This window comes from Lepidochelys olivacea (assembly GCF_965140295.1).
Source record: "Lepidochelys olivacea isolate rLepOli2 genome assembly, chromosome: 9".
In the NCBI taxonomy this organism is placed as follows: Eukaryota; Metazoa; Chordata; order Testudines; family Cheloniidae; genus Lepidochelys; species Lepidochelys olivacea.
The window spans coordinates 7,225,255-7,252,368 of record NC_140419.1 but is presented as its reverse complement, the minus strand read 5'-3'; the positions used below and the strand labels follow the sequence as shown (position 1 = coordinate 7,252,368).

Here is a 27,114-nt window from a genome sequence, read left to right as displayed (position 1 = left end):
GCGCGGCGGCCAAGTTAACAAGGCAGAGGCTTTACAAAAATTATACTGTGTTTTCTTTTCGCTAATTCTGTGCCGATGAAACGCACCAGATTAGCTGTTCACAGGGTGCCGCAACAAAGCCAGCACAATCGTGGCACGGCAAGCTCCCCTCCTGTCAGTTCTGCCACCTACCCAAAAGAGACCACCTCTTGAGATGGATGGGTCTCCGTGGCCTACTCAGACCTGGGCCCCTCTGCTTACAAGGGCAGGTCAATGCTGGGTTTTGATGGGGATGCCTGTTTACTCTGAACTGAGACTAATTCGTTAAAGTTGGACCGAACAGCGGTTACAGGGTCTGACTTTGGCTGGGCTTTCAACCAGTGACCCCAGTTCCCTGGCCCCTCAGCTGCCCTGAATGGCTCTTTAGGAAGGAAATTGCTACTGGATGTCATGAGAGGAGATTTTAGCAGGGCTACTAGGCTTGGCCCAATCCCCTGAAGTCAATGGGGGATCTGCACCCTGCCATCCTTGCCCTTGCCTAGCAGTCACTTAAACCCTTTATGGCACCAAAGCCTCCTATGCGAAATACCCAGAACTGTGCCCGTGGTGGCAGCACCCATCGTAGGAGCCTCCTGGCTGCGCCATTTGAGGGAGAGTCCAAGGAGCAACTCCCACTGAACCCATCAATCTCAGCGGGTTGCCCAGCCCTGACCGGTGAACCCAGCCCATAAGTAACCAGGCAGGCCTCACTGACTAGAGCAGACTGGACGCATCAGGTATAAATCTGGGTCATGCCAGGCTTTGGGGCTGCCGGGAGTTACCAGTGAAGCGCTTAGCTTCTTCATCTCCCTTCCCCCTGTGTAACAGTTTAAACGACCAGTGCAGAGGGGGGTTTTCGGGAGAGGGGAAGGAGCACTGATCTGGGCAGGAAACGCAAAGCTGGTGGCGACGAGTCCGAAAACATTCTGGTGCTGGCTGCACGGGGATAAGCACATTGTGACCTGGCGGCTCTTACCTGCATTGGCCTGGAGAACATGGTGGTCAGCACTTCTTTCCTGGCCTCTGCATAGCTGTCTGCACCAAACATTTCATTCAGACTTTTCTGGAAGGAGAGAAGGGGGAAAGAAACAGGTGAAAGGCTCTGGGGGAGAACAAACAAGTCCTGCTCTTTGCGCTGTTTTACTGCTCCGGGGATTTCAGAAAGTGCAGACCCTTTACAACAAAAATCCCCTCTTCCTTGTTTGCACCCATCACTTAGAAACGTGAAACGGAAATGTTTTCCTCACTAAATATGTTTCCTCCATATGCACAGCCTGGCTGGCTACAGCAAATATGTTTCCTCCATATGCCAGCCTGGCTGGTTTTTCATGGTCCCGGCAGCCCGGCTGGTCCCAGCTTGGTGCTCACCGCCTGGTTGGCTAGGACAGGGCTGCCTTGTGGACACCGTTTCTATATATTGCAGTCACTTATGATATTGCTCAGCATCTGCCTTCCAAAGGCAGCAGCCATGTGGGGCAGAGAAGCCAGGGGAATAATCTCCGAACATTCAGAGAGATGGACTTTTATCTTCTCCCTCTCAACCTGCAGGTCAAACCCCAGGGCCTTGTGACCAGTTCCCTCCCATGCAGCAAAGCATATTCCACTGCCCTGGCTCAATGCACTGTGTAGCGCTCCGAGGGATGCAGCAGTCTGAAGCCATTGTACTAGGCTAGTAACAAGCAGCACTGCCTCCTCCTCCTCATTGGAAAGGCCCCACATGGTCAAAGCTCGGAGGAAAAGCATCCCCCTGTCTTCAGCATCCCTGACAAGGAGCTCGGTGCAAGTCCCAGAGGAGGGAGCAGAGCGGTGAGGCCGCACCTAACAGAACAGTACGAGGGAGGCTGACGATGCACTGTACTAACAGTATCACCAGCAGTCCAGGGGCAATGAAAAAGAAAATACTGGAGCCCCGCATGCTTCACTTTCCATCTGAAGTGAAGCTTTAACGCTCTCTTCATTTCAGCCCAAGCCATGGTTTGCAGTATATACATATACAGTGCATGAGATTTCCCAGTACGGCTCCGCAGTCCCACCCCTGAAACCATCATCTTTCTATGCAGAAATTGCTTTATTGCAATGACTGGCTGGTGAGAACAGAGCTAACCAGCGACAGAAACGGCAGGCTGCCCGAACACACAAAACACACTGTAGCCTCGTCGGAAACCTCTATGCTTCTGCCCCAGCTTTTCCTTCCCCTCCCCAGGGAGCGTGCTGCTTTACATACCCCTAAGGGTGTCACGTCTCCGAACAGGGGCTTTGCTCCAGATGGAATCATTACCCATCCATCGCCGTGGGTGCTCATGGGGGGGTGTCGCAGCCTGGGGGCGTCACGGGCGCTGGGGGGTTGGCGACCCTGCTCTGGGGGGACGTGGGTGCTGGGGGGAGTTGTGGCCTGGGGGAGGGGGGAGTCATGGGTGCTCGGGAGGGGGTGGGTTGCGGCCTGGGGGGTTGGTGGGGCTGGGGCAGGCTCCCTACCCAGCTCCTAGCTCCATGTACTGCCTCTGCTCTGCCCCAAGCCCCAGTTCGGCAGCTCCCACTGGCCGGGGACCACGGCTAATGGGTGCTGCGGGGGTGGTGCCTGCGGGCAGAGGCAGCGTGGAGCTAGGTGCTGAGGCAGGGAAGTTGCTGTTGCCCTTCCAGGGAGTCCCCCCACCGGATAGGCACCCCAGCCCTGAGCCCCCCTCACACCCAAACTCCTGCTGCTGGGGGGCGGGGGAGGGAGGCGAGACTGGCCCAGCAGTGGCCGGTGTGCCTGGCCCAGGGGCTACCCGAGCTGCTTAGGTGGCCCCCGGGCCAGGCGCACCGGCCACTGCAGAAGTCACGGTGGTCATGGAAAGTCACGGAATCCATGACTTCCGTCACCTCCGTGACCAACACGGAGCTTTACTTAGAGCACACCCATCAGCACAGCATCTAGGCATCAGGCAAAACAAAGATTTGTGTTGAATGTATTCCTAACAGCCCATACTCTTCTCCATCCCTTACTTCAGCCGCGGCTAGAGAGCTCTTTCCTATCCATCTACTGCTTCAGCACTGCCCACTCCTCTGCTCTCATTACGCTGTTAAGTTCTTTGCAAAGATTCCTTGGATTTCCTGTCTCTGCAAGAAACACCCAGGACCCGGAATCTGAGGGGTTCCGAGCGCTTTGCGCACACGTCAGTCAGACCGCGACACCCCCAGTGGGGGAGCATGTATCACCTAGCAACCTATGATACTTATCCAGCCCCTGTTACTGGCCTGAGCACCCCATCATCTTTCACGCATTTATCTGCCTAGCAGCCCTGGGAGGGAGGGCAGGGCTAGTGCCCCATGGTACAGACGGGGACCTGGGGCACAGAGAGGTTGCATGACTTGCCCAAGGCAACCCAGGAAGTCTGGGGCAAAGCAGGAATTAATCCTGGTCTCCCACTTCCCAAGCTAGCCCCTAACCCGTGGGCCACCCTCCCTATTCCACCCGCTGTACAGCGAAGGCCACGGAGCAGGAACGTGACTTAGACGAGATCAGACTGACGCAGTCAGCGGCACTAGTGGAACTCAGGAGGCCATATCGCCAGTTCCCGGCGCTAACCACTACACCACACTCCTCCCAGCAAACATTCGCCGGCACCAACTGTCCGCTGCATTTGGTACTAGATCCGCTGTGTCTGGCTACAGCCCGATTTGAGGTCAGACTCTGATGTGTGAGGCTGCAGCAGGGGAGGCCACGCCACGGTGGATGCTGACCCTGGAGATGACATTTTAAACCCTTGCAAACCCTGCTTCTTTGCTAACGGAGAGGGAGGCAGGGGGTGTGGCCTCTGGCGCTGCCTGTCATGATCCCACCGAATCTCCACCTCTTCTCTATGACAATTCTTCGTGTGGTTTGCATGCTGCTGACTTCCACTTCTGGCCAGCCACTAGCTCCCTCAGTGGTCACAAGCAACTCGCTTCAGCTCTCTGCCGTGACCTGCCCAGCCATACAACAGGGAGACCCTCCCCGCCCTGACAAGGGGCTGCGGGGGTTAACCAGCTACTGCGAGGGCAGCAATCAAGAGATGGAAAGTGCTGGGTAGTTTTTAGGATGGTCTTTCCCTCAAGAGCCTCCCCCCTCCTGGCTCATTATCAGTGATCTCCTCCAGTCCCCAGGGGAGATGGCTCGAGAGAGCAGACAAACACTGGGCAGACTAATACCTCTTGGGGATTTGTCATCTTTTCTGCAGTGTCAGTGGCTTCATTTTTATGCCCTGTGAAGAAAATCACATCTCTCTGCACGAGGTGTTTGTTGGGAGCCCCGGTTTGAGACAGGAGGGTATAACCAGACTTTTCTGAGAGGCTGGGTCTAGTGGAGCACAGAGACCTGCCCCCCGAACCCTGCCACCTGGCTGAAGACAGGGCAGGAGGGTTTCAAATGGAGGACTCGCGTGGCAATGCACGCCCTGTTCTTTATGCCCAGTGCGTGGCTACAAAGGCGAGCCTCATCTCCAAACTCCCCTGGACACCCCCTTGGCCAGCTCTGCACAGTCAGCTGTAGCCCTGTGCAGAAGACAGGGCAGATCACCCAGAGAATGGAGAGCAGGTAAACACAGGCCATTATACAAATGCTGTCGGAGAAAGTATCAGTAACCCCAGGAGAGCTTAACCGGCTAAACATTCTCTGTTGATGCAAATCCCCAGTGCGGTCTCCACTCACGTGCAGGGCCCCTGCGCTGCTGAAATCTATGTCCAGTCCCATCTGGTCGCAGAACTCCATGAGGTCGTTCAGCATCTTTGTCTGGGGTGGGGGGTGACGGCGCAGCAGGGCCTGTTGGGGGAAGGAGCGGTAGATCTGATGGGCGACGGCCATGTTTGCCAGCAGCATAAATTCTTCCACCAGCCTACAGCAAGGAGAGAGGCATCATGAGAGTTAAAGCAGGAAGCCCCTGGGGCCATGAAGTGCCAACCTTAATCAACAGCTTGTACTCAATGCTGGGAGCTAGTGCAGTGTGAGTGCATAGGAGAGCGGTTATTAGTAGTGGCTTAAGAGGAAGATTAGACCTGAGATACCAGCAAACCTCCCCAGATCCTCTCTCTCCAGCTGAGGTTCCTGTGGGCCATCCTAGTGGTGCAGACAAGCAGAAGCCAGCAATAAATGGACAGCTCAAATTACAATAAAATAATCCCGCTGCAGGTCATCGTATCTCCTGAAACATTTGACAAGAAAAGCAAATGCAGTGTGAGTGATAGCACGGAAGACAAACACAGATAGCTGTCTTCCTGAGCCAGAGGAAACACAGTGCCCCCCCCCACCCCCACTTCATCTCCCACCCTGAGAACGACATGTGTGGTCAGCACAGCTGCATGAGTTTCAGGCGAATTTCCACGCTACGAATCTGCCTTAGCGTTCGCCTTACACAAATGCTGAGCGCACAGCTGGAAACGCAGACAGATGGCCAGGAAAGCAAAGTAGCTTTTCTAAGTGCAGGGCTGAATGTACGACAAAGACAGCACTGGGGCTATCCATGGCTTCTCCCCCATTACGAGCACGGAGACCAACCCAAGCCAGCCTGAACTCTCCTTGCTCCCACTGAAAACACAGACACTGGAGGAAAACCTCACGAGCAGCACACAGGACAAAATGTAAACTATAGCACTAACGATGATCCTAACGGGGTCATGGGCTATGCTCTTCTTGCTGCAGGACTGTGTCACAGGAGATGTGTTTAACAGGGCTTGGATAAACAGAGAAATGTGTTTAATTGGGCCTTCCACCATTTGCTCCACATAGTCGGTGGATTTCTCAAGTTGTGCTAACTGCCAACAATGATAATAGAGCTGTAAAAGCAACATCACACTCTCAGCACTGCATATGCATATTGCCACTAATTATGCTGGCATCTGAGCGCAGCTCGTGCATGCCAAATGGCCACAGCAGAGCAATTTGGAGAAGTCCCTTGCGGTGGAGCCCAAGTGCCTTTGTGGCAGATTTGCAGGACTAGGCACAGGACTTTGTTGTGCTCTGTGACTTAGAAATTAACAATGGAGACCACTGGGGAGTTTTACCGTGTGTGCTACTGAGGTTAACGAGCGACATGTGGATCACACTACACTGTATTCCTGGGCTATCCTACAATAATAGCACATGCCCAGACTGATTGTATGGTCAACCAATTGCACTTGCGCAGAACCCAATAGAAAAAGGAAATCATTAAAAACAAAGGAGAGGAGGAATAAGCAAATAACAGCTGTAATGAGCAAAGGGATGTAAATATCGGTTAACCGGTTCAACGATAAAAAAAAAAATCTTTAAACTGGTTAACTGAGGTCGCTCCGGCTGGCCCGGCGCAGCAAGGGCTGGGGTTCCTCCGGCGGGCCAGGTGGCAGGGATCTAGGTCCCACTGCAGCTGGGGTCCTGCTGGCCCAACCCGGCCGGGGCTGAGGTCCTGCTGGCGCGACAGGGGATGGGGTCCCTCCAGCTGAGTGGCCCGGTGCGTCAACAGTTAAGGTCCAGTTAACAGTAAGCCTCATGCTAACCGGTTACCCTTTTCCGTCCCTAAATCAGCAGTGAAAATGCTCATCTGTAATGGATCAGAACTCCTACCGGAGCAGCGCTGTGGACTCTCCTTACAGAGCATGGAGCTAATAGGCCAACCCCCTGCTTTCTGCACACACAGACAGCCTAAGGGACGCTATTCCCAAAGGGCTGACAGCTGCCCTACCAGACAGGGTAGAAAAGGACGCTGGGGTAAACAGGGAAAATGGACTGGGAGAGGGCCACCAATAAGCTACTAGCACTGAAAACAGCACATGCTAATGTTGGGCCAACCACCGTTTATTTAAGTTTCTAACATTTCCCCACAAGCCCTGACAGGAGTGACACGTGCTGCAGGCGACGCGGAGGCCGTCACAGAATGGAAGCTGGGTTCATTTAATACATACCCGTGACAATACACGTTAGAGAGGGAAGTTGGAGAAGGTTAAAGCTGCTTTGGTGCAGTTCAACCACAAGATGGCAACATTGGTCCCTTTATGGCAGCTGGTACCAGCCGGCTGTTAGTCAGACTAAGGGGTAAAGCAGCATTGTGCAGGTAACCAGTTGTCCGTTCAATTGCTGTGTAAAACAGGCATTTCTAAAGGGCAAACCAAACCACATGGGGATGGCAGGGTTCAAATAGCTCATCAGCGAAAGGAAAACATCACTGGTTTCTGTAAACACCGTTCAAGATAGAATAACCACCTTGAGTCGACAAGCCTAGTTTTCAGTGGATCATTTGGGAAGCAGAAACACATTCTTGGCAGCCTGGTACACGTACTGTCATCAGTGCCCACACTTCGACAGCAAACTTCTCTTGTGACTGGGGGCAGAAAAGGCCATTACACCACCAATCCAGGCTAACTGAACCAGTCTGGCAAGTGCTAAGGCCAGTAAAATGTATCATGCCAGATTCTTTCCTTTTCTTTCGTGCATATCACATTGCAAAGGGAAGTCAGAGATTTATAGGAGTAGGTAGAGCCACACAGACATATGGGCAGATGTCACTGGGACACAGGTGTTGCTGCAACACATCAGGCCAATGGCCCCTCTAGTCCAGGAGCCTGTCTTGAAGTGTGATCAATATCAGGTCTTTCGGAACAAGGTGTAGAACTTTCCTAGACGACAAGGCAATAACATGCCCGAGGGGGAAATGTCTTCTGAATCCCAGGCAGATAGCAGTGCTTTACGTCCTGAGGCAGGAAGGATTACAGCCCTTATAATTCTCTATCCAAACTCGTGGGAATGCAGATTGTATTTTTATTGTTCACAAGAGTGTCTAAGCCTTAGCTCTTTGCCTCACTGATAACTCGGGGCTGCAAATTTCTCCGGTTCCTTAAGCTTTGTATTTTTAAAAGAATATTTTGTTTCATCGTTGTTGTTTTGGTTTTCTTGCCTTTTAATTTTACTGGGGGTTCTTTTGTTCTCATGAGTAAGGGTAACTGGAAGCATCTGACAGATGGCCTCAATACCAGTTGTTATTTTCTTTACCTCTATCATGTCCCCTTTGATTTGTCTTCTCTGTACACTAAATGTCAGATAATGCTTCCTTCTCTCTCTGCAAATGCACTTCAATCCAGATTTGCAAAACCTCATTCTGGGGGCCCATCTCTGTCCTGACCTGCTGCTCTAGTCCCAAGCTGATCAAAGAGAGGTGCCAAATCACTGGGTGGTTTGGGGACATGGATAGGAAGGACTTAAGATGGGACCGAGCCCTCCAAACTGCTTTCATCTGTGACATGGCAGGATGTGAACCCAGCTTTCCAGAGGTGAAAGGCTAGTGGATTAACTCACTGTGCCTAAAGCCCCTAGTTAGATGCTTTAGAAGAGAAGCTAACTAACTAAACCAGAGACTCCATAGAATGGTTCCCTGTCAACGCTTCCAGCCTCCTCCCAAAGGGGAGATGCAAGAAGGTTCAAGCGAGGCTGGGAGACCGGCAGAAGAGTTCCCTTTTCTGTTGTATCTGGTTGCCAACTCCTATAGTTCTTTACAAGCATATTTGTTTCTTCTGAACAAGGAATCATAGGATCTCAGAGCTAGAACTTCAAAACCGGCAGCCCAGAACACATGAGCAATGCTACAAGAGACCAGGACGGTCACACAAAGGAGAGAACCCGCTTTGGTAAGGCGAGAGAGTTTAGTTTCTCGTGTCCAAAGAGAAGTTAATACAGTCAGGATAAAATGTTAAAGAAAAGTGCCTTGACCATACCCTATTACATATGGCAGTTTCTAGCCCCCAGTCTGGTCGGTTTCTATTAGCCAGGGTCAGTACAGATCCTGAGCTGCTGCCACAGGTGTAGGAGCTAGGAGGGCGGGGGGTGCTGCAGCACCCCCAAGTTTTATGTGGCGCCCCGGCTGCCGGTCCCAGCCTTGGGCCCTTTACCGCTGGAGACACGGCCCTGCTCCCGGCCCCAGCTCTGCCAGGGGTGGGGGGGGGTGAACAGGGGTAAGGGGGCTGGCTTTCAGCACCCCCAGTATTAAAAGTGTCCCAACACCACTAATTGCTGCATGAAGATGACCTGTGAAGGTTCTGGCCCCACTGAAGTCAACGTGGAGAAACTCCCATTGGCGTCACGAGAGCTAGAATTTTGTTCTTGACTGCTTGGACTGCGAGCGATTCCCCCCAGCTACCATATCCCTAGGGTTGGAAGAGCCAGTCTGTCCAGTTAACCCTCCTACCTGCCAACCATTTTCCTTCTGAGTCAACATTTCTCCTTATTTTCAGCAGGGTGACACTTACGTGTCTTTGTCAGCTTCAACAAAACAGACTGAGTCACTGGAGTTCTGCAAGCGTGAAAGAGGAATTAACACTGAGATGCTGTCTCGGGATAGCTCAGAGATGCTTCCGTTTTAAACTTCAGACTTGCCGGGAATTTAGTTGCCGAGGACAATGTGCACGGAGTGCCCGTCTCCAGAGGGAAGATCCCCAAATGGGCAGAAGGGAAAGGTCACATCTAGGCTAAGGTGAAGCATGAGAAATTCCTGCCCAGAAAGGGCTTGATGGACACCGAGGGAATGAGTCACGATTTCAAACGAAAGGACTCTTTCGCCCAGTGTTTGAGAGCTCACCCACTTCAGCAGAGGAACCAGGTCTGTGGCTCAGATCCCGCAGGACCCACATCTGGCTCGAACACGTTAATGCGTAAGACTCACTGCATACATGAAGGGCAGTGAAGTGTTTTCTTCTTTGGGATCTTATAAGGGAGGGAGAGTGTGCATGGATGTTTCGAAATCTGTGTTGTTCACCTTTAAGGGGAGGAGCATGGGCAGTTACCCGGCATGGCTGGCTGGCTAAAAGCAGAAATCGACCTGGAGAGGTGAGGGCCTGTGGGCGTTGTCAGCACAGGCTGCCTTCCCACCTCCCCAGTCGTTATCCCCAGCCTCTAGGGCTGTAGAGCTGCAAACCAGGAAGCCCCCCCAGGCCCCTCAGCTGTAAAGAGCTGTTTTCGAATGGAGCTACCGCAGGCTGTAACTCCAGCTAACTTTGAGAGCGCAGGGCTTCAAGTCAGCAAATGCTACTTTGTGGTTCGGAAAAAAGAAATGGATCATAAGGCAGCCTGGAGCTGAAGTTTGGCTGGCAGCATCTGGAGGCCAGCGCCGAAGCCTGGCTCTGTCATTAACAGGAGCAGAGCACTGAAACTGCTAACTGTCGGCAGGTCAAACGACAAGAGGGATTTTTTTTTCTTAAAACAGCCTCACTTGGAGTTTGGCTGGGTCCATCTGGCAGGCTGGAGCGAAAAGAAAAATATTTCATGGCTAAAAAAATGGAGACAGAGAGACTAGTCCATTTGAATTTGTACTGAATGAATCCCATGTGAAATGCTCTCCAACACCATCGGTACAGTTTCCTCTGGATCAGCTGAGCTATCCTTGGCTCCCAGCTGCACAAAATCCCATAAACAATATGCTCTGAACTTTTGCCCTTTGTGCACTCATGCAAGGTTTCCATATCCCCCCCGCACAGAGAGGTGGGTCAGAGCAGGTGCTTGCCCTGGCCACAGGTTCTTACTGATGATGGCAATCCTGCTCTCTGCGCCTGCCGTACAGAGAGGTTTCCAAACCTGTGCACTGCAGCATTGAGAGAGAGAGAGAGAGAGAGGACAGCCTAAGAGCCCTGTAAGATGCAGAAGCAGGGCCTGCAAACTCGGTTTTCTTATTAATTATGGGCTGGATGCAGGAGTCACAGCATGAAATTCCATGGCCTGCATTATGCAGGTGGTCAGACTGGGGGTAACAAGTGATTAAGCCACACAGTCAATGGGACTTAAGGCTCCCATGTCACTTTTGACCATGGACCTTAGGAGCTTTGGGAAGTGTTATCCTAGATGATCATAATGGTTCCTTCTGGCCTTAAAATACATGAAATATTGGATTCGCATCCCAGCTCTCAGCACAGTAAAGCTCAGGCAAGTAGAGTGTGGGTTTGGGCTGCCGTTTCCATGGCAGGACTGCTATCCAACCACCTTCTGATCTCGTAATCTATACTCTTCCTGCTTAGCTTCCCAAACGATATTAATAAACCAAAGGTTACTGCACTTACAATGTAGTTAGTGCAAGCACAAGCCAAACAGATTGATCACAGCAACACAATTCTCAGAGCAGCAGCCCGGGGTCCAAATGTTACTGACCCACTGGTGCCTAAGCACAGTACCGTGAGGGTCATGAGACAGGATAAACTAAAGCAGCGGCTCTCAACCTTTCCAGACGACTGTACCCCTTTCAGGAGTCTGATTTGTCTTGTGTCCCCTGCAACTTTCACCTCACTTACAAACTACTTGCTTACAAAATCAGACATAAAAATACAAAAATGTCACAGCACACTATTACTGAAAAATTATGTATTTTCTTGTTTTTCCTATATAATTATCAAATAAATCCACTGGAATATAAATATTGTACTTACATTTCAGTGTAGAGTATATAGAGAGGTATAAACAAGTCATTGTCTGTATGAAATTTTAGTTTGTACTCACTTCACTAGTGCTTTTTATGTAGCACTTTGTAAAACTAGGCCGATCTCTAGATGAGTTGATGTATCCCCCTGGAAGACATCTGCTTACCCCCAGAGGTACATGTACCCCTGCTTGAGAACCACTGAGTGAAAGCACGCCTATTCCTTTGTGCAAAAGCTTGTTTGACTTTCAGTCTAGTTATCTCAGTCTTAGAGGAGAGGTGACCAAACAGGTATATTCCTAAAGTTAGTATATCCACACTGCTGATATATGGACACAAGGGGCCAAACCCCACACTGTGCATAGCCCTATCAGGATGGATCTTCCTTACCTCTGACAAACACCTCAAGGGTCAGTCTCTTCTTTATACTTTGGCAACACTTATCTAGCTTGTCATACCAATAAAGTCTCATTGAATTGAACAGAGTCCGTCAGGGTCTCACTTCACTTGAGACCTTGGGCTGGTCTAAGACTCATGGCTCTGTCGCTAATGCTTCACCTGGTCAGCTGGATATTCTATTAGTGCTGAAAGCATCCTCCCACTTTCCTTCTTTTTTCAGCAGGATGAAAAACCCTGGTCACAACATTAGACAGCATCTCAGAACAGAGCCCAATATGACCAGGTAATTCTTGCAAAGGTTACCAGCTTCACTTCATCTTGTAGCTGGTGGCCCTTGTTACAAATCCCATCAATTGGTTTCCATTCCGTCTCAAACCCAGGCTAAACTCCAGCCCCACCCTTCCACTTCTGACAGGAAAGACAGCCATTTGCTGCTTAAATTCCTTCCCAAGCTTCAATCCACCCTGCAGACTGACCCGCTGTCTTGTTTCTCAATGCCGTAACCAACAAGCCTCTTTCCACACTTCCCTATCCAGCTGGTCCCCTCCACTCCACCTTTCCAACCTGCACTCGTGTTTCTGCTTCACGCATCATAGGTTTATGACTGGATCCAAACATGACTGAACGGTAAGGTGGGTCAGAACGACTAATATGGGGTCAGGTTTGGATTTCAATATAAACCATACAATAATATCAAAACTCAGCACTAAGTCGCAAGGGAATTCTCTGTCTTGACAATTAATGCTCCTTTTTTTCTTGGACATTAAACCCCAAACACCACCATTCACTCTGGTGGCAGTCTGAGCTTCTGCGCTCCCTCCCCAAGAGCCGCTCCAGCGTTAGATCACCTCTGTTCTTGCCTGCTAGAGGATACACAGAGATCTAAGTGGTAAGCTTCACAGGAGGAGCCATGCTTTTTTACCTGTCTGAAAGGGCCGGATGGCACTCTAGCACATGAATTGCTGATACCCTAGTCCCCTGGTAGTCTTATTGAAGAGCGATCCATTAACAAGTGAGGGTCTGAAGCTGCTCTGAGGAACCCTGACCACAAAGCTCCTTGGTACTAGTATTACTCTGTAGCCTACCAGTAGAAAGCTACCTTTATAAGGGGTCATTTTCCACAAAAGAATGTCACAATATTATACATGGACTTGTCTTCATATAGAAAGAAGCAGCAGCACCGATCACCTCTAGCGTCTGAAGATCAAGGAGTGTGGCAGAATTAATTGCCTGAAAAGTGCAGGACTCTACCGAGCAGAACTTCACTGCAGCTCATCCAGCATGCTTTCTTGAGAGAGTTAAGACCAACAGTCTACTCTAGTGGCCTAGATACAGGAGGATTTTTTTTTTTTTTAAATCAAGTAAGTTTGCTTTTGATTACTGTTCTTTCATGAAGTGAGGGAACTTAGAAGGTTTCAATAAAAAGCAACATTAACTAACCCCAAGTCTCTTCAGAGTACCGCCAATGACAGAATCATGCTCTTTGGCTAGTAGCGGCTAAAAGGCTTGCAATGGCTTAATTCTTTTTCAGTCCAGCCTCCTGCAACAGGGGTGTAGTGTGTCTTAACAGAGAATGCTTTTCCCATCCAACCACCAGGTGCACCTTTCCATACAGAGTCCAGAATTTCATTCCTGATTGAACAGTTATGAAAATTAAATCCCCTACTATTTAGAAATTGGATTTTGAAGTTATAGATGAGCCTTATATAGAACTTGCAGTGTTGGTGTGGGGCTGCCTTTGCCAAAGGGGGTTGCCAAAAGCCAAAACACACACTATTTTTTTTAAAGAAAGAAACCCAGAAGTGCTGGCGGGGCCTGGCTTGATGAAAGTAATTTGTGTTATTTTCATCGCCAGCAATAGCGTTGAACAAAGCAGAGCCGAATAATGGAATTACTCCACTTTCTGAGATTGCTCAATTAGCTCTTGGTTAAAACTGTTAACACTGAAACTTGATGAGAATAGCAGCTCCAAGGCACTTTCAGATTCAGATCTGACAAAGCCAGAATGGCTTCTCTCTCTAATGAATTCCCTTGCTCGGGCATAATGCCCTGTTTATGAGCTAGAGTACTGTCCCAGCAACAGCTGCCTAGAACATGGATGAGTGGAAGATTTTTCTGAATATGAATGTCATTTACTGGCCACTCTCACCCCTTTAGGCTGGAAATGCCACTACACCATTTTCCCACTTTAACCAAATTAAGTGCAGTACAGTGGAAAGCTGTTTAAGTCCTCGGTACTAAAGCCAGGCTATTGGAAGCATTCAGGAAGATTAGCAATTAATTGCTTACAGCCTAATGGGCTTGGGTTGCACACAGGGATTCAGAACTCTGAAAAACCTTAATCATTTGCCAACGGTTCTTGGCTGGTGCTGGCACCCCTGCCCGTTGTATCATGGGGCTGGCTGAATTTGGGGGAGGGTCTTTAGGGAGGATATTAGAATATCGAAGAGTACGACTGCTAACAAAGAACACGACAGCCCCTCTGAGCTTTGCTGCAGGAATGGCAGCCTGCAGCTCATGGGGGACAGTTCTAGCAGACCCAGGGTCACCTTCCTATTTAACAAGGAGCTGAAACGATTGGTCTCATCATCACATGCGCCACCTTGATTCCAGCAGAAAGTAATCTGATCAAAACCAGAGAGAGTCCGCAGAGTGGGCTTAGTCTCTGCAGGCTGGGCCTCTCTATTAAAGGTTGGTGTGAGTGAAATCTGCGCCATCTCGTGGAAATTCACTACAACCCTGAGACTGTTAGCGAGATGCTGATGTGATGCTCAGTTGGGCAAAGTGTGGGCCTCCTGCAGTGCAGTGATCCGCTGCTTGAGGCCTAGCAAAGAACCCATGCATTAAGCCACCACGCTGAAATAAATGTTCTTAGTGTCCACTTCTGTAATCTGACATGGAAACACGAATTTGTTAGTACTCTGAGCAGAGGGGTGTGTGTGTGTGTGGGGTGCACGTTTGGAAATACACTCTTTGTTCTTGGCTTCAGTGCTCACTGGAGTTTTCTCCCAAAAGCTTCTGCTGTCTTCTTCCAGTGTCCTGTATTTTAGCCACACAGATGAACAGCTGAAACACCATCAGGAGAACTCCCTGTCAGTACAAAGAACAGGGACAACTTTCCCTCATTCCTTCTCCATTCGTCTGTTAAATGTGAAACAGAACTCTAGAAGTGCCATTAACCCAGTGTCATTGTGCCTATCTTGCAGCAAGTAGCCTATATTCTCTCTTCGCTCACTACACCACATCCTACAGATGGTGCAATGGCTCGGGGTAGCAGCAGGCATTCAGTGTTGTTGCTGTCCAGTATTTCCTAGCTTCTCTCGGTGTCTCAGCAGAGACATGCCAGCATTTTTAAAGGTACGATCATTTTTGTTTTCTTAAACACAAGCCAAAATGTTCTTTGTATTTTTCCCAAGTGGTTTCATACATGGCTTCAGACTGTTTTGGGTAGCTATTGCAATGTGTTCTGCAGCACACCTTGGCTATTTTGTTTGGCATCCTAATGTTGTCCTTACAGATTTGTATCAGCTCTATTTTGCCCTCATAACAGACCAGTGTTTCAAGGAAGTTCCATTTCTTCAGAGGGAGTTCTGAAAGGAAAAGCCAGGGACCTGCTTTCTTTCCATAAGACCCTCAGTGAAGGGATGACTGCTGGCCCGCAGAACACAATGCTGTATTCAACTACACAGTATCACAACTAGGAACCATCACCCAGCGCATGTCTACCCACGGCTGGCTCATGTCAGCTGACTCGGCACAGGGCTCCGGCTGCAGGGCTACAAAATTCCAGTGCCGATGTCTAGGTTTGGACTGGAGCCTGGGCTCTGGGATCCCGTGAGGGAGAGGGTCCCAGATCCCAGGCTCCAGCCCAAGCCCGGATATCTACACTGCAATATTATAGCCCTGCAGCCCAATCTGTCATGGGCCAGCCTGGGTGTTTTATTGCAGTGCAGAAATACTCTCAGACTGCAGATTCTCACTCGGGGGATGCTGTAGGATTGCTCTAGGGAGTTCTCTATTGAATGTGACAATAACAGACTTTTGAATTAAATCAAACACAAGACAAACTATTGCTACAGACATACGATAATGGTCTAATCTGAAGCTCAGACTAAGAGGAAAATGGAAGGGATTCCTGAAGAAACGTAGGCCGTTAGATAAGGAAGTGTTGTTTACTACTTCTCTCAACACAAGAACTAGGGTCACCAAATGAAATTAACAGGCAGCAGGTTTAAAACAAATAAAAAGTAGTATTTCGTCACACAACGCACAACTTGTGGAACTCCTTGCCAGAGGAGGTTGTGAAGGCCAAAACCATAACAGGGTTCAAAAAAGAACTAGATAAATTCATGGAGGATAGGCCCATCAGTGGCTATTAGCCAGGATGGTGTCCCTAGCCTCTGTTGGCCAGAAGCTGGGAATGAGCAACAGGGGATGGATAACTTGATGATTACCTGTCTGTTCATTCCCTCTGGGGCACCTGGCACTGGCCACTGTCAGAAGACAGGATTCTGGGCTAGATGGACCTTTGCTCTGACCCAGTAGGGTCGTTCTTATGTTAGCCTTGCTCTTGACATGACTGTCTCCCACCCCACACACCAGGCTGGCAGAGTCTGTAGGGAGGCCATATTGCCTGCTTAATTTAGGAAGCAGGAATGAAAGATGCTTTTCCTTAGCCTTGAAATTATGCAAGTGATTTATGGCTAAAAAATAAGAGAAAGTAAAGTCAAAGCCTGCTCCCCACATCCGCATGGCTACCTACCACAAATGCCAAGACCCATTAAGGCAGAAGCAAAGGGCAGCACGATGGAAAGGTAAAGATGCTTTCCGTACATGTAATTAATTAGTCAGATCTTTTTCACATCCCCTGCAGCCTTCATTAACGTAACACTGAAGTGAAGGAATATTAACAATTCAGACAACACATTAATATTGACACGACACCAAAATGCAAATGTAAGTCCATTAGGTAAACAGCTGATCTTAAGACATCAAGACAGAAATAGCCTTCTGACATTTCCTAGCAGGAATATCCTGTGGAGTTACTATTCATTGCTTCGCTCTGCTAGAATGCCATGGTTCTTATAAGGAAGTGGACTCCAGGCCTCGTAGTAGCTCCTGAAAGGATGAGAGAAACTTGCATTTCCGTTAAAGCGTTTGCCTGTTTGATATGGAAAGTACCTTTCTAAAGATGAGTCATGATCCAGAAAGATCAAAAGGGATTTTCAGGAAGGGATTTTTACAAGTTTCCTTTGCTGGCAAAGCATGGAGATAAAATCTGAAGTTCACAGCTTGTAAATGACAGGTTTCAGAGTAACAGCCGTCTTAGTCTGTATCCGCAAAAATAACAGGAGTACTTGTGGCACCTTAGAAACAAACCAATTTATTAGAGCATAAGCTTTCGTGAGCTACAGCTCACTTCATCGGATGCACAGAATGGAACATATAGCAAGATATATATACATATATACATACAGATAAGTTGGAAGTTACCATACAAACTGTGAGAGGCTAATTAGTTAAGATGAGCTATTACCAGCATTTAGGATCCTTTCAGAATCTGAGCCATGTTTTAAAATGCTTTAATCTGACACACATTTATGCAAGGGAAGAAACACACAGCTATCTCAAATGGATCTCAGAGATCTTCTAGCCCCAGTGGTACAAACAGAATATCTGGAAATTGGCCCTCTCATAGCATGCCCATCCATCAGTTTAGTGACACTACCATGTTGTCCCATCATCCATGTTCAGCTAAGCAGGCTTGTTCACATTTTGCACAGATTTCTCCCTTTGGGTTAAATCTTTCTGTTTAAGAGCTTATCTGGCACAAAAAGTCCAAGCGAGTGTTTCCACAGCTGGAGACAAACTGAGGGAAAAGAAGAAAAAAGAGAGGGAATGGATACCCGAGACAGGGGATGTATGCTCTGGGAGATGAGGAAGGATTGCTAAGACTGTCCATCTACCAATCTGGAATCACTCCTGGGACATACAAGCAGGAGACTGCAAGGGAGGGAAGAACATACAACAACTGAGTAACTGAAGAGCCAGAACTGTTAATTGTCAAAAAAGAGTAAAGTTAAAAAGTCCAGCCTACGTGTTGAAGATGGAGGAAGGTCTGAAGAATCTGGCAGTCAAAGGCAGTAGCATCTGAGAAAGCCACAACCACCTTGTTATGTTTAGTAGAGTGAAACCTAGGTGATGAACCTTACACATCTTGTCAAACTAAGCCCTGTTTCTCTCTGCTGTTAAAGCTACTAGTGATCCGGTTGAATGGGCATGAATTTCCAAGGGAGGACTGATCTTACAACTGGAGAAGGATTTTTTTATGACTGCTTTGACCCACTTGTAGGTAGTGGATTTTGAAACTGTGTGTTTTTTGTTTTAAACATAACAAAGCCACAAAAAGTGTGTCCGATTCCCCAACTGGAGCTCTTGTAACTAGACAGCATTTGAGAACTTAGGAACAAGAGGCCAGTTAACATCAAGGAGTGAAGAGCAATCTTCTTCCGGCCAGGTGGTTTAGACCAGAAGGAGGAAAAGGAACTCTGGTCGGTATGGAAAGGGGGAATAACACTTTCACTGTGAACCGCAGAGTGGTTCTGAGAATAACTGTTGGGGAAGAGGGATGGAAAGGATTCTAAGCTTGCTGATTTAGGACGTCTACAACAGGAAAGAGACAGAAGGCAGAGGGAAATTTCCCCCACAGTCTCAAAGGAGGGGATGTCAACACTCTGAGCACCTGATTAAAAATTCCATTTCACCTGGGACTGATGACCAAAGGCCTGAGTCACTCGGATGCCTGAAGAAAGTGGGAACTGTTAGAATGAGAACAAAGGTCTATTAAATTCTGAGCTTTGGAGACCAAAACTTATAACAGAGATTGCTATTGAAACCTTCCAGCAGGAGCTCTAGGATGGAGCCCCAGGGTAGGGCCTGGAGGGAAGACTTCTAGAGGGACACCAATGGAAGCAAATACCCATGATAGGTGAGCAATTTTGCTATAGGAAAATTTCTATGATCTGGGAAGGTAGCAGAAGATTTAGGGAATCATATCAGCCACCAGGATGGTGGTCACCTCATACAAACCCTGTCTGTGGGTAGGTTCCGTACTGGCACCCATCACTATAATATCTGAGCATCTACTAGGCTAACAGTTGTACATAGAGAAGCCCCTAGCAGGCTTCAGAGTCTTCAGCTCTTCTCCCTTATCTGATTATGGGAAGTTCTGCTTGCGGTGGTTTTTGGGGAGGCTTCTTCCTTGGGCTTATGGCTGCACAGAAGTGGAACACTGTAGATCACTGCTTACGGGGGATGGGTTTCAGTTGCAGCGTGGAGTGTGGGCAGGTTGAGGGGAACGGTTGTATCAATAAGTGGCAAGCAATCCAACTGGCTCCTGTCTTATTATTTTTGGTCTGAACTAATTTTGAAGCACAACACATGAACATGCTGGTTACCAAGATTTTCAGAGACATGGGAACATTGGGGGGAGGGAAGGGAGACATGAGGGCACAGGAGGCAGACTGGGGTTAAAGCAGATGGAGTAAGCATTGGCAAGAGGGGGGAAAGCAGGTAGTATGCTGGGGTTTATTTGTATAATGACTACTTAAATGCTCTGGATAATCTCGGGGCTTGGGCAGCCTTTCAGCATATTTAAATGACCCAAAAGGTTTCGTATCCAGTGCCTACAATCTTAAACTAAATAGTAAGTGGGAAAACCACGTTTCAATGCAAGGATTCAGGCATAGCCCTGAGTGAAAAACAATGGGTTTGCTGGGAAGCGTAGCAGGTTTGCTGAATGTCTGATCACCCAGGGAAATTCATTACAGAGATACTATGTTAGTGGTGATGCCACGGCGATGTTACATGTCATACAAAAGATAGGAAATTTAAAATTAGGGTTCCCCTCAGCAATAGTAACTCTACCAATTTGTATGGACTAAGAGGCCAGGTTGGGAATACTATCAGTTTAATGGGATCCATCCTCCATCTGTAAGACTTTATCCTACATTTGCATTACATGATAGGCCTTTTCCATCTGTAACGTAACTTCAGTGCTTTAACACCAAACCACGCCCATTTTTGTTTGGTAAATTGATAATACAGATGTTGGATTTATTATGCAGAGCCACGACCAGGCCTGCTCAGGCCTCAGAGTGTGTCGACAGTGTAATCAGAGGTGGGAGGGCGGCAAGTGTAGACACACCAGAGCTAGCTTTGATCTAGCTAGCTCCAATAACAATAGCAGTGAAGTCATGGCAGGATTGACTAGCCACTTGGGTACATACCCAGGTCCCAGGTGGGCTTGTGCAGCCCATACTGCTGCAGCTTCACACCTCTAACTGCAGCGCGGACGTACTCTCTGAAACAGCCTGGCGTTAAAGGGTATCAATGTTATTTCACCAGTAAGGAACCTGTCCACTGCAAGTCTGGAATATATCAAGGCTTAATGAGCACAGGGTCTTCTAAGCAGGTATGAAAGTACCTTTGTTTAGGCAAATCGTTAGGGGAGAACAATCACACACACGGAGGTTCAAGCCCACGCAGACAGACAGACAGACACCCAAACACTCAGCGGGAATAGGCTTGACAGCCAGGCATTCAGTGAAATACTTGCTCCTACAGAATGGGTAAGGTTCAGTTTTACTGACAGAGGTCATCCTTGACCACTCTTACTCCACTTTCTGAGAGAGGCCCGACAGCCAGGCAGAGAGACAGATAAATGAAGACATGAAGATGCTTGCTGCTTGCCGTTTCAGTGCAGCCATGGCACAGAAGCAGCTCTAGAGCACTTCTGGAAACTGGACAGAGCTCTGTCTCTAGAACCCAGAGATGAATACGATCGTCCTCGGGGTACTGGTACAGCCAGACAGCACTTTGCTCCACACCATGTAGTCCCTTTGCCCACATTGCATAACAGGGGGCAAACCCCAAAGTGTGGCCAGGAAACAAACCTCATGCGCCATTAAGTATAGGTGACGAATGTCTCAACCCTTAGGTGCCACTGCAAGAAATCCAGCCTAGTTATTTATTATTTCCTTCCAGGAAGGGATCATAGAATCGTAGAATATCAGGGTTGGAAGGGACCCCTGAAGGTCATCTAGTCCAACCCCCTGCTCAAAAGCAGGGCCAATCCCCAATTAAATCATCCCAGCCAGGGCTTTGTCAAGCCTGACCTTAAAAACTTCTAAGGAAGGAGATTCTACCACCTCCCTAGGTAACGCATTCCAGTGTTTTACCACCCTCCCAGTGAAAAAGTTTTTCCTAATATCCAACCTAAACCTCCCCCACTGCAACTTGAGACCATTACTCCTTGTCCTGTCCTCTTCTACCACTGAGAATAGTTTAGAACCATCCTCTCTGGAACCACCTCTCAGGTAGTTGAAAGCAGCTATCAAATCCCCCCTCATTCTTTTCTTCTGCAGACTAAACAATCCCAGTTCCCTCAGCCTCTCCTCATAACTCATGTGTTCCAGACCCCTAATCATTTTTGTTGCCCTTCGCTGGACTCTCTCCAATTTATCCACATCCTTCTTGTAGTGTGGGGCCCAAAACTGGACACAGTACTCCAGATGAGGCCTCACCAATGTCGAATAGAGGGGGACGATCACGTCCCTCGATCTGCTCGCTATGCCCCTACTTATACATCCCAAAATGCCATTGGCCTTCTTGGCAACAAGGGCACACTGCTGACTCATATCCAGCTTCTCGTCCACTGTCACCCCTAGGTCCTTTTCCGCAGAACTGCTGCCTAGCCATTCGGTCCCTAGTCTGTAGCTGTGCATTGGGTTCTTCCGTCCTAAGTGCAGGACCCTGCACTTATCCTTATTGAACCTCATCAGATTTCTTTTGGCCCAATCCTCCAATTTGTCTAGGTCCCTCTGTATCCTATCCCTGCCCTACAGCGTATCTACCACTCCTTCCAGTTTAGTATCATCTGCAAATTTGCTGAGAGTGCAATCCACACCATCCTCCAGCTCATTTATGAAGATATTGAACAAAACCGGCCCCAGGACCGACCCCTGGGGCACTCCACTTGACACCGGCTGCCAACTAGACATGGAGCCATTGATCACTACCCGTTGAGCCCGACAATCTAGCCAACTTTCTACCCACCTTATAGTGCATTCATCCAGCCCGTACTTCTTTAACTTGCTGATAAGAATACTGTGGGAGACCGTGTCAAAAGCTTTGCTAAAGTCAAGAAACAATACATCCACTGCTTTCCCTTCATCCACAGAACCAGTAATCTCATCATAGAAGGCGATTAGATTAGATCATTCAAAGCTAGGTTTACCGAGGCCTTCTGAAAACTGACGCACTGGACCCGAGTGCTCTAGTGGAACCAAGGGAGGCTTGGGAAAGCAAAGGATGGGAATCCCCTCCGTGTTTCTACTACCCATGCCGGATGCTACCAAATGCACTACCCGTGGAGGAATCACTTCAGAACTGGACCTGAAAAGTCACCTTCCTGGCTTGGAACCGGGAGTTAGTTACAATGGAGGTCAGTAGCCCGGAGCCCAATAACGTACTAATATAATTCCCTCATTTGAGAGGTCAGACCCATTGCACCATCAGCATATTTATGTTGTTGGATCCAAGGAATATCAGAGCAGGTGTTATGGCCAGTCATATACAGAGCTAAATCCAAACAGGACTTGCAGCCTTGCAGAATCTTGGCAATGCACTTTTTCACCCCTGAAGAAGAGAATTCCACGTATCTCTTTTCACCGCTGCATTCAAGAATTACAAAGAGGCTCTGAAGCCAGTAGGTTGCTCTTTCTGGAGATCTGGCACCGGCCACTTATGGCCTACAGAGGCACTGTAATAGTGAAATCTCTGATTCTGTGAGATCTTAGAATTGATAGAACTGAGGTGGATATTGTACCCTCACATCCCAAGGTGTCAGTTCTAGTCTGTCAGGTCCTCGGCAGCTGGATTCTCATAAACCCGATTCTGGGTGACTGAATTTCTGCTAGACAGCTTACGCCTTAGCTCTGGCCATCATCCTGGATCAAATCAGAAGCTTGTAACGTGTTTACCCTTTTCCGTGTCGTGAGGACCTCTACATGAAGTCTGCTGGCTCATAGCATTATTTTGGGCACAGAATCAGTAAAGCAAGTGGTTTTGCAAAGATCATCATGTGGCAACTGTGGTACTGGACTCTAATGACCTGGGCAGATCTGGGGTTTCAGTTGTACAGAACCACAACATAAGTGACTCTCTGCAGCCAAAGGTGGTACCCATGCAATCATGCTTGGCAGTCCTTCATATTTGGCTGCTGAATCCAGAGTCAGCCTCTGGTCCTGGATCCATGTTTGGCTGCCAGATCCAGGTATAGGGTGGATTCCTGGCTCTGGCTCCAGCTCCATACTTGTCAGCCTGAGTTCCATACTCAGCTGTCAGATCTATATTTCCATGCACGCTAGTTCCAAGTCCTTCCCTTGCTGTGGCCCCTGGTTCCAGATCTTGCAGCCACACTTGCCTGCAGGATCCAGGTTTTCAGGATCTGGATCCTTCAGAAGTCAGATCCAATGGCCAGAGAACCACTTTACACACATAGCCAGGCTCAATCTGGACAGATCCAGGAACCTTAATGGTGAGTGGATCCTCAAGGTGATGCTGAACTTACAGACTGCCAGACTTAAATCAGCCAGACCTGAGGAGCCTCCCATATCAGTCGCGGGGGTGTGAGGTAGCCTTCTCCCTTCAGTGGGTCCAGACAAAGCCCGTGGCGGATGGCTCTCTCCTTTCCTTTGTTAATATCCTGACTGACTGACACACCAACAGTAAACAAAACGTACCCCAAAAAGGACAGGAAAAAAGAGAAAATATGGTGAGGTGAATGTCAAGGGCACTGTGGGAAGTTAGAAGGACTGAACAGAGGCTGGAGCTGTTCCCCCTTTTATGCTCTGGGAACTCTCCAGGATGGAAGGAGGAGCGAGCGGCCCCAGCGGACACTGCTTTCCAGAAAGAAAAGGAGTACTTGTGGCACCTTAGAGACTAACCAATTTATTTGACCATAAGCTTTCATGAGCTACAGCTCACAAGGTGACGGAAGCTCGCAGTGCAGGCACCTGGATCTCACCAGCTGGAATAGACAAGAGGCCACTCAAAGAAGAACTTTAAAAAAAAAAATCTGTATTTGTCACGTCTCCTGGAGCCTGATACAAGCAGATTTGCAGTAAATTTCATCTCCATAACTGTGACCTTTCCAGCAATGAAAAATCTCAGTGCAAACTCAACACCCTAACTAACCACCCAAAACCCCGTACATATGTCTGTGTGGTGGGTTCTGACTGCCAGGAGAGGTCACCTTTGAATTTCCTGACCTTGATAGACTAGCAGCTTCTTGCATTTGAAACAGTTTTAAAATGTCACTGTGCATAGGGCAGAATAGGTCCTCATTCAAGAACTATACAGGAGTGTCATTTCAGTGCCCATGGGCTTTTCATGGTCCCAGCGAGGGTTTGGCAGCTCAGGTAGGGATTTGTGTGCTTCTGCAAATTGGCCAAATCTGTGAGGTCTGCAGAACTGGGAAGGAAATCCGATAAGGGTGAGTGCCCAGAAGCTGACTTGTACTGCCCGATTCCAGTGCACAACCTGCACTAGGGAACTTCCATTGTGTGGCACTGGGATCCATACCAACAGCTGGTGCACGGCACTCTAGTGTGCTGTATTTTGCACCCCAGCTCACTGTGCACTAACTTGCCATCCAAACAATCCCTAAGTGACACATGGGTACCTCTGCTTCCAGACCCAGCAACGTCGCTGTGCTGAGGTGTGTGAAAGTAAAGAGGACATTAAAATAATTACTTGACCTTTGAGTATCACCAAGATTCAATGCAAGTGAGCAGTGATTTGTTGGAATTACTTTATCTGAACTAGGTAACCCATCCACAGGAGTTATAATCGCTGTTGCTATTTCTCATGTTTAGTGTGCTAACTTCTTGTCTTCAGGATGAACACACAGAGCTTGTTAATTCTAATGGGAATGCTAGTGCCCTCATATCCAAAGGAAGGGTCACTGCTAGAAGTTGTTCGTTTGACCTTGCATTGTAATACATTGAATTCTATTAGGAGGGGCATACGTTTGGAATGGATGCAGCCAAGAAAATAAACAAAGTTTAGTTGAATGTCAAGGGATTAAAAAAATGCAGGTCGTTCTGAGTGCAACACAACTGCATTACAATAATCCTGTTTTCAGCTCTGGAGAAGCTGCTCTATGATTGTTGATTAGTACTGGGATCTGGTCTCCCTTCCACCCCAGCTATGACAGATACAGTAACTGATCTTGAATGGCTGGGACTACAGAATTGGAGCTGGAAATGGACAGGAAAAGAGTCAAATCATTTACCTGTTGCTTTGACCATATGTTTTCTATTTCCAGGCTTTTCCCCATAATCAGTTGTTTGTTTATTTAGAGCTGGTCAGAAAATTTCCACCAAGAGTTTTAATAGCAAGAAAAGAGAATTTTTTTTTACAGCATGTCATTGTTCTCAATTTCCAATGAGCTGCAGAACAAGGTATCAGGCTAATGCCTGTTAACGATCATATCAATACATTCCAGACAATGGCTCCAAATGAGGAGCTCCACCGCCACCACACAGGTCCAACCAGTTAGGGGCAGGTCTCTATCCTGTCTCATGAAGCAACTGCTCTCTTAGGAGCGAGCTTAGTAGAGCTTTCAGAGATTAAGAGCTAATACACAGGGAGAGCCCTCTCACTGGAGTAACTTAATTTGTACTTAGTAGACCCTTTCTATATGCTGCATTAAACACTGATACAGTAACTGATCTATAAAACTGAACTCTTGCATTCAAAGCACAACAACATGACCTGATACCCGTTCAGTTAATAGATCTCTCACATATGCAGGCTATATACACAGAGGGGAAACCTAAAGGATACAGACATTACTTTTCCTTACTTTGCAGCTATTAGAAAGAAATGTCTACAGTAACACTATTCTCATCATCTCATTATGAAATATATTCTATCTGGCCATGCTGCTCAGCAGATATGCAGCTTGAAAGTATTAACATGTTGTTTAGAGAGATGGGAACACAGAATTAATTGACTATACAGAAACTTCCCTACAGAGATCTCTTCTTGAAAGGAACGTCTTCACACACTGACATGTTGCATTGCTTTGTTCCAAACTATTAATGTTTATTATAAAAAATACCCACGTTAACACAGACTTCTCTGTGTAAAAGGCTACGTTCTCGGGTGCTAACGCTCAGCATTTCAGTCTATGCTGTGTAAATCCAAGCTTCTGTATTGGAAACTCATTGGTTATTGTCATTTGCTGGTACAGTCCCAAAGCGAATCCTTCCCATACACACCTTGAGTACATCTGTGCACCCTCGCACATGTGTGCATACAAAGGATGGGTTGGAGGATTTACTGTGGTCGCTGTCTCCTAATGTTTAATACCGTAAAGACATGACATCTTGCTTGCAGCAAGATGTTTTCCCAGTGTTACAGAATAACTCTGCACAGTTGCACAACTCTGACACATGTGGCTAGCTTGCAGCTCACAAGTATTCTTAAAATTACTCACTTCCACGCATTGTAAGACAACCAGACATGGCCAGAAAACAGAATCAGAGTGCAACAAAAGCTCTTTTGGATGCCACTTCAATAACAAAAGGGAAGATACAGGTGTACAGCTGTGTCTTGGTATAGGCACCTCATCGACCATGCAAAAAGGAACCCTACCTCAAGTGAGATGTCCAAGTTCCACGTGAGATTAGTGTATTTCGCAGCTGGCAGTTTCAGCCATGAAAAACTTATCCAATAAAACGAAGAAAAGAAAAGCTTGAGGGTATTTAGACATGCAAATTCTCATGGGCTTTGACAGGCTGCGTCTAGGCGGTGGTGGGGTTCAGCCCTCAGTAACTATCAACCTCTGACTGGTTTAACATCCAGCTATAGGCCAGAGAGGAAAGTGCTCCGAGAGCAGCTATCATTTTGAAAGAGTGCTTGTATTGCAAACAAAGGGAAAGGATAGGAGGTGGTTCCCATCAGACATCCTTGAAGCCTTTATCTTTCTTACATAAGGCTGGGAGGGTACTTCCTATTGTTTAGACAAATGAGGTCACCACAAAGCATCTCTTGTATCCCTGAAATACAGAGGTAGAATGAAAAACTACATTAGTCAACTAATGACCAACAGTAACTACAATACAATAAATATACCAAGTGAGTTTGATACTCTTGTGCCTCGTTGGCTACTTGAGCTGGCTGGAACTATTTGTTATGAACAAACTGTTCTGTGAATTTAGCTTGTTTGGCTCCCCTATCTGTGAAT

General features: G+C 47.9%; 1 protein-coding gene across 3 annotated transcripts in view; it reads right to left on the bottom strand.

The window, feature by feature from the left end:
* The window catches only part of DIS3L2 (DIS3 like 3'-5' exoribonuclease 2), a 280,475-nt gene that overhangs the window by 23,634 nt on the left and 229,727 nt on the right, over positions 1 to 27,114 (bottom strand). For all 3 annotated transcript variants that reach the window (XM_084638284.1, XM_084638283.1, XM_084638285.1), the window contains 2 exons: positions 4,688 to 4,871; positions 995 to 1,081 (listed from right to left, as the gene is read on the bottom strand). In XM_084638284.1, the coding sequence (XP_084494410.1) occupies positions 995 to 1,081; positions 4,688 to 4,871 (271 nt within the window). The remainder of the gene's footprint in view (positions 1 to 994; positions 1,082 to 4,687; positions 4,872 to 27,114) is intronic.